Below are 12,582 nucleotides of genomic sequence, written 5' to 3'. Positions count from 1 at the left end.
CCCATTCCATAAGGACAGAAGGGAGAGAAAGGAACCCACTGACCCAGCTCCAAGCTCCCCCTCAAAGGAGGGTTCCTGGGGTCAGAGCACAGGGGTCCCAGCATCTCAGGGACCTTGTCTCAAACTTCCACCGTGAGACCTAAACCTGGCCGAGCTGCAAGGGTTCCCATGCCCCCTGCACCGGCGGGCCCAGCCCCAGCACGGGCCCTTTAAGAAGGTTGGGGGCTGAAAGGGAGCCCCCGCCTGAAACCGGAGCGCGGGTAGTGCCTGCCCCGCCCCCGACTTAAGCGCAGAGCTGCCGAGCCGGCGCCCCTGGAGCAGTCTCTCAACTCGCAACTTTGGCGTCCAGTCTCCGAGAGCCTCTCAGCCTCACAGTGCTGGGCTCCCCGCGGTTCCGCCACCCTGCCCGCCACGATGCGCCCCCGCCAGCGGCCGACCCCAGCCCGAGTCGCCGTGGCTCTGGCCTTGACCTTGGCCGCGTGGACAGAACTGGCATCCACTGGTGAGTGAGGCGTCTGAGCCCCGGCCCCAACTGGCCGGAATTGTGGAGGGTTCCCTAGGCAGAAAAGAGGGGCGGAGGGCCCAAAAGTGTCCCCCAGGACTGGAAAGAAAGGAGGCTGCCCTCTGCTGAGGTGTCTGGGACTTGGTAAGGCTCCATAGTAGATTATGGGGGCTCCTATTGTACCAGGTTGACCTCCCGCCCCCATTGGATTTTCTAGGGTGAAATGCTGGGCCAGATTTCTGCTATGGACTCGTGGGGCCACCCCAGTGCTAACTGGGCTCCCTGTGCCCAGCAGGTTTCCCCTTGACAGCCCTGGTGCCCCAAGGACACCGCTAATTGGAAGGAGCCAGTACCCGGCTCAGGCTCCCTGGTTAGGAATGGGGAGCGCCACAAGGAGCAGAATTATTCTGCCAGTCCTTTGGGGCCCCAGACTTCAGCTTCCACCTCTGCAGCTTCCCCTGACCCTTCCAGTTGCAACCCTGCTCTGTCCTCTTCCCCACCCCTGTCCAGGTGATGTGCCTATCTGGCCTCTTCAACACCAGTTTGTCTCCAGCCCTAAAGTCTCTGCCCAGTGGGAGCACCTTGCTTCAGCCCCTTAGAGTCAAGATCTGGGTTCCCAGAATGTCCTATGCCCCAGTAAAGGCCCTAGGCGTCTCTCTGGCCCAGGCATTGATGTCTGACCTGAGCAGAGACTGAATGAAAGTTTGCTTCTGAGAGGTGCTGGGACGCATCCCTTGGGGTTACAGTGCCAGAAATCCCGCCATCACAGCATTCTCTTGCCCAAGGTGTGGTCTAGCTGTGCCATGAAAACCATGGCCTGGGGCCCCGTCATTATGGCCCATGTATGAATCAGTGCTTCAGCCCAACATCTTTCAGTCATTCCCTAGAGCAACTGCAGCAGAGGAAGGGCGAGAGTCTCCTTCCAGAGGCTCTGCCACACCCTTCTCCCCTTCAGCGAGGGAAGCCAGAGGGAAGCCAGTGCTCATGGGCAGCATCACGAGGTGCCCAGAAGGGAATGAGTCAGGGGAGGACCCCCCCAGGAATGAGTCAGTGCTGGATCCCCAGGCTCCTTGCTGTCCCAGGGACCCCATCCTCCAAGGAAACAGAGCTGGACCTCCACAGAGTTGGGCAGGGGCCATCTGAGCTACCTGGGGAGGCCAGCCCATCCAGCCCCCAGGTCCCAGCCAAGACAGACAGACATCCTAGCTTCAGCTAAGAGCCATTTTCAAATACCTTCCAGCATAGCCAGTGCGCTTTCCTGGGCAGTAAGGAGTGCAGAGGAAGTCACGGGCTGAACTTGGATTCTCTGGAGGCAGAAAAGCAAATTCAAATTCAGATGACAACCCCTAACTTGTCTTTGAAGACCCAGATAAAAGACATGGAGAAGAGACATTCAGAGACAGGCTGGGGCAGGACAGAAGGAGGCAAGCGTATGACCCAGGAGAAGGTCAGCACCCCAGGCAGGAGCTCAGCCTAGCAAAGACCAGCTGACCAGGGACTGCCAACAGCCTAGCTGAGGACAGGCCAGGAAGACCCCACCATACTGGGCCAAGAAACTTTACATGATGAAGTGAAGCCCACAGACCATGCCATGTCGGCATTGGGAGCCAACAAGGTCTTAGGACAGGGGAGTGGCACGAGCCAGTGAGGCTTAGAACATCAAACCAACTCTGGACTTTAGGAAGGATTTGAAAAAAGGGCTGGGGTGATATTCTCTCCTGTCCTGGCAGTTTTTCTCTGACATCTCTGTCACCTGACCTGGCTTAGCTCTGCTCTGCTCTTTGCAGCAAGGGCGGGCCCTACCTGAGGAAGGCGTTGGGTCCTGACGGCCTCGGGTACCCACGTGAGGCACCCGGAATGCTTTCCCTCATGTAGCAACATTCCAGAGCTCCCAGGTCATGCAGCCTGGGAGAGTCAGCAGCCTAGGAGACCACTGGGCCAACCTGCCCACTCTACAGACCAGAAAACCGAGGCCCAGGGATCGCCAGCTACACAGAAAGTGCCCCTGACCTGGCTTTGAGAGTGCTTCCAGCCGGCGGATGGGATTGACTGAGCTAGGCCACTCTGACTGTGGACACAGGCACACAGTCAGACTCCTGACTGAGCTCCATAAAGCTCCTCTGAGCTTTATGGTTGGCCCTGGGCAGAGGGACAGTGGTGGGGCACCGTTCTATCTGAGCGGCGATGGCATTCCATCTTGGGGAGCAGCGGGCGTAAAACCAGAAGACTAGATTCAGCGGGCGTAAAACCAGAAGACTAGATTGAACCAGAAATTGTGGCTCTAACTCCTCTGCCCTGGCCGGGCAGAACTTTGAATTGCACTAGGTGAGGGGTTGTGTTAGGCCTTGGGTGCAGAGAGTTCCTACACTACACTACACTAACTGCTGGGGTGTCAGAGAGCAGGGTCACAGAGGCACGAGGTGCCAGAAATTGAGCCAGGGTAGATTCTGTGGCTCTGGGGTTGACCTAAGGAGAGAAAGGTGCTGGGGACAACTCTGGGCCTTGAACTGTATGCACCTGGGTGGGGGGCCCAGCCCACCCAGGCACTGGAAAGCTGTCCCAGAACCGAGTACAACAACGGAACCCCCTCCTCACTCTCCGCCCACGCCCCCAGGCAGGACAAGAAGGGTCTTTCTGTTGCTCTGAGAGGCTGGCTGGACTGAGAAGGGGGCTGAGCCAGGTGGGCCTGCTGAAGGCAGTGGGGTGGGTGTGTGGAGGGCTCAGGAAGTGTAAGGCTGGGTCTGGGAACTGGGCGTGCTGCCGAGAGGGGGAAGCCGGGGAGGGGGAGTTGGAAATAGCCCTGACACGTGCTCCCTGGGCCGCAGATGTTGGTGTGCAAACAGTCCCATAGTCAGGTCTGCAGGACCCTGCAGGCAGCCTCTCTCAGACCTGGGCTCAGACCTGGCAGGTGGCCTGGGCCTGGGCCTGGGCCTGGACCGAGATGACTGCTGCCAGTGGCCTCCATCTCCAAAGCTCCTACATCACTGACCTGAGCTGGGTGATGCCTGAGGAAATGGGAAGACAGCAGGACTGGAGGACAGATTGGAGGAGAGCGGAGTGGCCAGCTGGGCTTTGCTGTGGCTCCTATTCAGTGCCAGGAGCAAACAAATTGGGGGGTGGGTAGGAGGTCTTGGGTTCAGTACTTGAGCCTGGTGTTCCTGGTTCCTCTGGGTCCTTCACTGCCTCTCCCCCAATCCTCTGGCCCCATCTAGCTCCCAACTCCCCTCTTCTCTGACCCAGCCTGTGTCTTTTTCTTTTTTTTTTTTATGCATACAAGAGCTGGGGTGTAAACCAGAGTGCAGGGGTGAAAGGATTCCCCAGAGACAGAGTGGGGAGCAGAACAGATGAGTCTACTGAAGTACACTGCTGAGGGGAACCGCGGGCACACTGCTGCACCATATGGGTCAGCTCCCTCGCACGGGATCGAACTCATGCTGCGGTGGCTGCTGATAGCTTCGCAGTGCTGAGACTGAACTCCTGTGCCACCTGGGAGGCCCCGTGGGATGTGTCTGTTTTTATAGAAGTTTCTGTAGTTAAGACCCTGTCTCAGGGTCAAGCTTAGGGTGGGTTTTAAAGGAACTTTGTTACCATCATTACTTACTGTGTCTGAGTACTTTTCTTTCTTTCTTAATTGAAATAACATTGCACTGTAACATGATACTTGTCAAGTGCTTCATGAAAAACCAACATGTTTATGAATAATTTTTGAATGAACTGAATTTGTAGGAACAATTTTGTCCTCGTATCCTCCCTGGGGTTGGGGCTCCTCTCCCTTCTGTGCTTCCCAGGGGGTCCATGACTTCAAACCAGGGAGAGGATAGAGCTGTCTTACAGCTGAGCCTCTCAGGCCCTCCATGGAAATGCTAACCGTGCTATTCCTGCTATTCTGCCACCCACAAGCAGCCCAGCACCCAAGGAACACTCCCACTTCACAAATGAGGAGACTGAGACACAGGGAAAAGCAGGGACTGGCCCCCAGCTGCTTTGGGGACACAGTCTTTGATGTCTCACCCCAACAACAGCCAGCTTTTCCAGGCTGCCAGGGGGCAACCATCTAAAGTGGGCAGAGGCATGTCGACAAGGGAGAAAAAGCTCCCTGAGAAGCCCAGGTCTCTGTTCCCATCTCCCCAGAACCCTCAAGCAAGTGGCACTCCCCACCTCTCCAGCTTTCCCCCACTTGTTCACAGCATAAGAACATCCCCACCCCCTTGGGGCAGTGGGGTGGAATGAAGCTGCATTGCCGCAGTGGGGTGGTAGCTCTGGAGGCTGTTCTGGAGTTCACTTGGTAGCACTACTCACCCACGTTCTGGACAGGCCTGTCCTGTTGACCATGGCTTCCTCCCTCCCAGCTCCTGCCCACTCAGAGCCAGTCTGCCAACTCGGGTATGCGTTAGCCAGCCTCCCTCCGGCCACTGCTCCTGCAAGTGCTCGTTGTGGTGGGCCAAGGAGACCACCTCGTCCCACATCAGCGCTGGGAACGGAGACTTTAAACCAGGGCCCAGTGAGGCAGCTACTTGCTCAGTTACACAGCAGGATTTGTGGGTGTGGCGTGGGGGCAGGGTCTAGGCCTCCCTGCTTTGTGTGTGTGTACTCTGCTTTGGGTGTGGCCTTTTGCCCAGGACCAGCAGCTCCCCAAGGGTGGACCTCCCATCTGCTTTCTGGGAGTCTCAACCGCCTTGCCGAGCTGCACCCACAGAGGGGCCTCTAGATCACAGGGCTTTACCTTTTGGAGGCAACCGAGCCTGTGAAGATAGGAGGCCTGGTCCCCCCCTCCCCCCTCCAGTTCACTGAGCACAGCTCCATGAACATGTGGTCCTAGACTGAAGCTGTGTGTAAGATGGTTTGGTAAAGTGTTTCGTGGATTTAAAAGGACTCGAAAACCGTTGACGTTCTTTGAGTTGAAACATACTGAAAGCTGCCGTGTCGTAGGCCAGATAGAAGGAAGAACTCGCTGGCTTTCAAAGACTCCAAATCAGGATACATACCCAGGGCCCCTGGAAAATTCACCAAGATCTCCCCAGCTGGAGCTGCAGACAGAACACAGCCCCGGCCCAGGTTCCCCAGCCAGACCTGCACCCCTGGTCCCTCTTCCCAGCACGCCACACCTGCCACTCCCCCAGAGCCCCACGGGATATCCTGAGCATCCAGGTAGGCTACCCCGCAACTAGTCTTCCCTGTTCTCCCCACCCGAATCCATCTCTAGCACCACTGCCCGGTGGAGCCTGCAGGCTGTTCCACCCTCTTCTGTGGCCTGCCTTCTTCTCTGCCTGGTCACAGGCTTCTCTCCCCACTCTCGTCAGCTGGCCTCTGGGTCGTGACTTCCGTCGCGTGGTGGCCAGAGGTACCAGAACACCCTGGCGTGCTCTTGTGTGTATAGACACTTACACAGACTCACAGTGTTGCGCAGAGATGGCTCAGGCCTGGCAAAGAAAGTGTCCCAGCCCTGAGCCAGCAGTCCTGAGGGGAAACCCCCAACTCAGGACACAGCCCCAGCTCCATGGCCAGACAGACCTCTAGCTTCAGCCAGCCTTCTCTCTAGGGAGGCCGAGGGGGCTGGGGAGAGGAGGCCAACTTCCGTTCCCACCTAAGAGTAACCGCTCCCCCGCCCACATTTCAGGAGGGGGCAGCTATAAATATCAGAGGGCCCAGGATGCTGGTTCCCACGACACCGGGCCTCCCGCCCTCTTCCCTCGTGCTCAGTGTCCAGGGTGATCTAGCTCTCCTGCAGCTGGGTGCTGGCCAGCCAGGCCTGGAACCAGACACACACGCGCGCACACACTCACTGGTCCAATCCCAGCCAGAGAAGGAGCAAATCACCCTTTTTGGATCTTAGAACGGCTAAGAGTGAACTCCCCTCCCGCCCCTGGGCTCTGACTCAGGCCCACCTCTCACCCTGTGAGCTCCAGAGCTGGGGAGGCAGTGGTTTCCCACATGGAGCTTAGGGCCGAATACCAGCCCCACCGCTCTGCTCCAGGGGCCGTTCTGAACTCCTCTCTCTTCTCTAAAATGGGAAGTGTTCCTGCCTCCTGTGTGAGAGCCCTCTGTAGAGGCCCTCTGCCTGGGGAAATGCGTCAGAGTGCACGCTCCTGTGGCTGCTGGGATTCTTCTCCCAAGGTGGACCCTTGGGAGTTCTTGCTCGGGAGTCTTTACCAAAGGTTCCTGGATAAGGACTGAATATGATTCTGTGAATGGATCGGTGAAGGACAAAATGGTGTGGAGGTGTGGAAGGGCAGGTGAGAGCCGCTGGCCAGCTGCTGCTCCCAGGCCCTCCAAGGCGGAGGTGCAGGTGGAGGGTGGGTTGTCGGGGAGGGGAGGGGGCCCAGGAGCCTTGCTGGTCTGAGGGCACAGCTTCTCCCACATGGGGAGCAGCTGTCCTCCCCAGCCCACCCCAGCCTAAGAGCCCTGAGAGAAATAACCAAGCCTGGGGCCACACAGCAAATAACCAGATGAAACCCAGACCCTGTCCCTAGAGCAGATGAAGAGGATAAGTGGGTGCTGGGCCTTGCTCTGGGCTACCCAGGGGACCCCTCTCTGGCAGGGGCAAAGCAGGGAAGCTCCCAAGGCTATCACCAATGGTCACCAAGCTCCAGTAGCTATCATCAGAAGTAGGATTCACCCTGAGGGAATGAGGGGTTACAGCTCTGGCCTGGGCTGCTTAGTCCTGTCAGGTGTGTTGGTAAGGACTGTCCTACCTGTGTGCAGTCAGAGTTGATAGAGATGAGGGGTAGGAAATGGTGACAGAGAGGAGGCAGTGGCCTGAGGCAGTGCCAGCTGGAGGGACACTGGTAAGAGGCCAGCCAGAGCCTGGGTACAGGTGGAGATGGTACTGTGTGGGCATCCTCTGCTAACTTCTCTCAACAGACCGCTGGGCAGAGCGCACCCTGCTTTCTGGGTATGCTGATAGAACCCAGGCTCCCGCCCCCGACCGGGACTCTGTCTCTGGGCATCTGGTGCCCATGTGCTCCGCTCACCCAGATGGAACCCAGCTGGGCGTCTCCAAAGGCAGGCAGGCAGATGGGGTCTGCGCTTCCATTTCTTGACAACCCCCGGCTAGGTGAGATGTTATAGGGACCTGAATCAGTTTGTAATGGGGTCCCTGTTGTGTGACCTTGGGCACACATCTGTCCCTCTCTGGGTTTCTGGGTCAGATCTTCAGTCTCCAAGGTCAGCTCTAAAATTTGAGCACACCTCCTGCGGGCTTGTGGAGTCTGCTTCTGTTTCCAGAGAGCCGCTGTTGTCCTGTACTACACACAGCGAGGGAAGCTGGGCCTGGAACGGGGTTGAGAGGCGGCTGGCGCCCCGGCATGGGGACACTGCTTTCCTAAGTTGGCACTGAGCCCTAGAATCTCCTGGGACTGGAGTAACGGCTTCTCCCCACCCCCGGTTCCAGTCTTCCACCCCCTGGCCCCAGCCCCACCCTGCCAAAAATAAACCCAGACCACCGCATCTTGTACCAGCCAGACCCACCCAACCCTTCAGAGCCAGTTGAGTCACCGCTCAGTGCTGCTCCTTTTTTAACTCTCTGAGTCACAGTGTGGCTCCAGCTCCATGGCACATGCCCAGGGCTGAAGCCACCCAAGCCCCCAGCGCACAGCCAGAGGGCCTGAGCCAGGAGGTGTGAGCCCAGTCCAGAGCCGCATCTCGTAACAGGCCTGGGGAACTCACTCCCAGCAAGCCATAGCCTGACCGGAGCTGAGCAAGCGAGCCTGGAGTCCTGGCCCACCCTGCCTGGCTGAGCTGCTGTCCTCAAGGACGGTGGTGGTGGTGATGGAGCCCTCACAGACACCCTCTGAGACAGCCAGGAACAGGGCCTCTAGGCCGCTGCTCCAGGTGGGAGCCAGCAGGACCTGGCCTCCAGGATGAGGGCCCAGAGATGCCATTCCTGTCCTTCCTCACACATCCTGTGCACTCTGACTGCTCTGCTGAGGCACCTGAGGCTTCCTGAGGTGCACACTGGCTCAGCTATTCCCTTGCTTCCTCTTCTACTTTCCTACCCAGTTGTCCCTGGGGCTCTCTCCTCCCTACTTGTGTCTCTCCCACCCATCTCTCCTCTCCCGCACCCCTCCTTCTGTCTGGCTGTCCCATCCCCTTAGCCCTGCTTTGTCCTCTTTCTTCAGCCCAACAGCTGGGCCTGGCACCGTGCTCCCCAGCCACCAGCATCCAGCCCTCCTTAGGTCCTCTCTGCCCTCTCAGAAGAGCTAACACACCCTTACCTCCACCCATTCCCACAGGGGTTCAGGGCCCCAGGGGCCAATCCTAAAGTTATTTTTCCATCTCCCTCGCCCAAGACCCCTCTGCTTCCTGCCCCATTGCACAGGCTACATCCTGTCCCCTGGGATGCTAAGATCCCACAGGCACTTCCTTGGGGGCTGAGAAAGGGGGACAAGGGGGGGGGGCCTGGGAATGGCCCCACCCCCAACCCCTGCGGAGCCAGAGCCTGCAGAACCTCAAACCCCATCCATCTCCTGTCTGTGGCTATGGCCTCTGTCTAAAAATAGGGGCTCTTATTCTATTTTCTTTAAAAACAGGCCCCAGACTGTCACCACAGGCCTAGAAAAGTTTTCCCTGGTTGGGGCAGCCCCACCACACCCCAGCCTCTGGGCCTGGAGGGGCAAAGGAGGACTAGAGACAGACCAGGAGGGAGGCAAAGGTGGAGCATCCCTCCTGCTCTGTGCACCCCCACTTCCTTCCCATCTCCTTTCCCCAAGCAGCCTCCATCTCGCCCCCAAGACTCACAGTGTTAGGGACAGTGTGACTGGAGAGCAGTGCGAATGGGACCGCCCCCTGGCAACTGAGTGTCTGCACCCAAGTGCACAGAAGGTGCTTCAGTCTGCTGGTGCAGGGAGACTTCTTTCCTGAGGGAGCAAGAGGACAGTTTGTAGGCAAAGAGGAAAAGCAGGCTGAAGGCCCAGACTGAACTATCGCGGGGGTTTGAAATGTGGGTGGAAAACCACTGAGGTCCAGTGAGGCCTGTGCAGGAGGCGTTCAGGGGAGGTGCACAGGAAAGTCTGGCCGGGCAGGGACTAGGTCACCTAGCACCTTGCACCAGTGCATGCTTGGGACTTGGGGCTCGATTCTGGGGTAGTAGGGAGCCATTGAAGATGCCCAGGCAAAGGAGAGTGGGGAACGATGGGATGACTTCCCCTTTAGGTCAGCTGTGGCTGCTACCAGCAAAGGGAAGCAGGAAGTCATTAAGCCAGGCAAGGGATGGTGGCCATCTGCCTTGTGGGGTGGCACAGGGGAGTGAGGGGGCGGTAAATTGGAACAAAGCTCAAGGCCCAGAATGATGGTGCACAGGAAGGGAGCATGGAGATGGCCCCGATGACTTTCAGATTTCCAGCAGGGACAGGCAGGTGGAGGGCCTAAACCAGAGTGGGCTGGAGGACAGAAGACACTGAGTCTGGCCTGAGTCAGGAGTTGGCTACTCCTCCTGGAGGGCTGGTACTGGAGCCTGTCTGTGAGTGTCCAGTCTGGCTGGCCTGTGGCCTCCTAGGTGGCCCCGCTGGAAGTGACTACACTTTTCCAAAGGCCACTTCCTGCCCGGTTGGGCTAGCCAGGCACCAAGGGTGTGTCAGCCTCCCCATCCAGGTCTTCTTTCCCACATGGGGAAACTGAGGCCAGAGAGCACAGCTGCACATGGCCCTGAGTAAAGTATGTATTGGCAGTGAGGGGGTGATCCCTGGCCCCAGCCTGTTCCCTCTAGTCTCCTGTGTGTGGAGACTACTTCTGTCTCTGAGTTCATCCCACCCCCTTCCCTAAATTCCATGCCGGGGAGCTGAGGTAGAGATGGCCATGGTGCCTCCTGGACACGGTCTACTCAATACAAGCCGGGCTCTTCCCAGCTGAACAGTCATTGCTTCCACTTCCCCCCATCCCTGCTCCTCAACTCTGTCCCCAAGCCCAGCCTGCCAGGCTCTAGGGAATCCCTAAGGCGCCTCCCCAGCTGCCCAGCCCTCAGCTCTCTCTCATCCCAGAGCTGAGGGGGGAGACTCAGACACCAGCCACAGGCTCCAGGGTCTGGCCCTCAGCCTCCTGGGGGCAGGCTTCCGGCCCAGGCACAGCCCACATCTTGGTCCTTCCTCAAGCTTCCCTTACCTCTGGGACCCCATGGGTATGGCTGGCACTTATCACAGTTTCTGGAACGTGCCATGCTCAGCCAGCCCCAAAGAAGAGCCCTCCCCGATCTGTGCAAATCCAGAACCAGACCCCATCCAAGCACGTCCGAGGATGTGAGGGGCTGCCAAACCACCCATCGAAAGCAGATGTGCTCCCCTCCCTTCCTCCCTCCCTCCTGCCTCTGCCCGAAGCCCTAAAGAGGGAGCCCCAGAGGACAAGAAGGGAAAAAGTGTCTTCCCCAGGCAGGGCGCCAGCTCTGACACCCTCCTCCCTCCCAGCCAGGCAGATGTCTACTTCCCATTCACACCCGGCCACCCCCCATCCCCCCCACACAACCACTTCTGTGTGCTCTGTACCCCCTTCCTCCCAACGCCCACAGCACCCTCACTCACTCACTCACAGGGGCTTGGACCAGCTCCACTGCTGGGAGAGGGGGGCCCCTAACACAGCCTCTGCCTTCTTTGAGCCTCAGTTTCCCCACCTGCAGGCTGGGAGCTGCCTCATACAGAGCTATGGGGCAGCCCCCTCTCAGTTTCCTCCCTTCCTGAACCCCTACCTCAGCCTGAGCCCCTGGAGATGCGAGGCCCACATTCCCTCTGGGGCCAGGGAACCCTGGGAAGCCAGCCTAGGAAACCAGCCATCTCCCCAACAGGGAGGAAAATTATAAGGCAAGGAAAAGCCTCACCGAATTGCAATCCACTGAGGCAGCCCCACCCCTCAGCACCTCAGGCCTGGGGAGCAGCAGGCCAGCACAAAGACTCCATTGAAAATCCTGCTTCCTCCCCGCCCAGCCCTCCAGCCTGGGTGGACTAGGCTGATTCTTCCAGCCAAACCTCTCATTTCCCTCTTTCTTCCTCTGTGACCCACACGGCCCCAGGGCTGGGACACGTGGCTAGGAGCCCAGGGCACAGCCCTGCCCCTGTCTGTGGACAAAGGGCAGCACCCCAACCCCTGCTTCCTCTCCAGGGACCCAAAATTGGAAGTGTTCCCCAGGGGTGGGTAACCCCCAGTGCCCATGACAGGGGTGAGGCGCAGCCAATGGCTGAGGAAGCCATTGTCCCGCCCTGGAACCGGACAGGAACTGGCCAGGTCAGCTATCCGGAGACAGTCCTAAGCAAGGAAGGAAGAAGGGATGGGGCTGCCTGACCCCAGCCGAGATCTCAGAGTTGAGAGAGGGGCCGTGAGCAGCAGGCCTGGTGTCTGGGGCTCGACCGGGCGAGCTCCTGCCTTGCAAGGGGCAGCTTCTGCTGTAAGTTTCATGTGGCTCTTGGGCAGGAGAGGAGGATGGGGGTGGGCCGCTGGTGACTGGCTTGTGGGCTCCCTCTACACTGTTCAGGGACAGCAGAGGGCACTGGCCAGCCCCGGTCAGGCAAACAGTGACCCTGTGTCACCGCTGCAGGTTCCATTAACCCTTTGGTCTGATTTGAAGTCTCACCCTGTCTCCTTCCCTCATGTTACCTGCTGAGGTTTCCAGGTCGGGGAAGATGATAGCTTGGTTTGGGGGGCTGGGGAGCACTATGAGACCTGCTGAGGGAGGAGCTTCAGGAGCAGCTGGCACCTGTGTAGGTCAGTGGCATGGAGCCAGAGAGGCCAGTGTGATGGAGACAGTGGAGGACAGCACCCAGGTCCTCCCTGCCCACACTGCCCCAGGGCAGAGTGTTGATGGCAGACCAACCTGCACCCAGCGTGGCAGCATCCCCCCCCACCCCACCCCCCGCAGGAGCTGCAGCGCTGGTTCTAAGTCAGAGGGAACTTTCCTCCCCAGTCCCACATGCTCAGAGGCTCCGTGTTTCAGGAGCAGAATAATGGTAAAGAGAAAGTGGGTCTCCTTGTTACAGGACACGGGGAGAGAGCAGCACTGAACCCCAAACCTGCCTGCTCTAAGTGGGTTCTGCTATCCGCCGCGTCAAGACAAAACATAAAACTTTAATGAAAAGGGACTTTAATACAGTAAATATACAATA

General features: G+C 58.5%; 1 protein-coding gene across 1 annotated transcript in view; it reads left to right on the top strand.

The window, feature by feature from the left end:
- The first annotated feature begins 330 nt into the window (after positions 1 to 330).
- The window catches only part of CSPG4 (chondroitin sulfate proteoglycan 4), a 34,159-nt gene continuing 21,907 nt past the window's right edge, over positions 331 to 12,582 (top strand). Inside the window, exon 1 of the mRNA XM_012728714.1 lies at positions 331 to 502. Within this exon, the coding sequence (XP_012584168.1) occupies positions 415 to 502 (88 nt within the window). The 5' untranslated portion in view covers positions 331 to 414. The remainder of the gene's footprint in view (positions 503 to 12,582) is intronic.

This window comes from Condylura cristata, unplaced genomic scaffold, assembly GCF_000260355.1.
Source record: "Condylura cristata isolate star-nosed mole 26May11 unplaced genomic scaffold, ConCri1.0 scaffold00023, whole genome shotgun sequence".
In the NCBI taxonomy this organism is placed as follows: Eukaryota; Metazoa; Chordata; class Mammalia; order Eulipotyphla; family Talpidae; genus Condylura; species Condylura cristata.
Note: the sequence above shows the minus strand (reverse complement) of the source record. Positions and strands in the feature narration are given on the sequence as shown.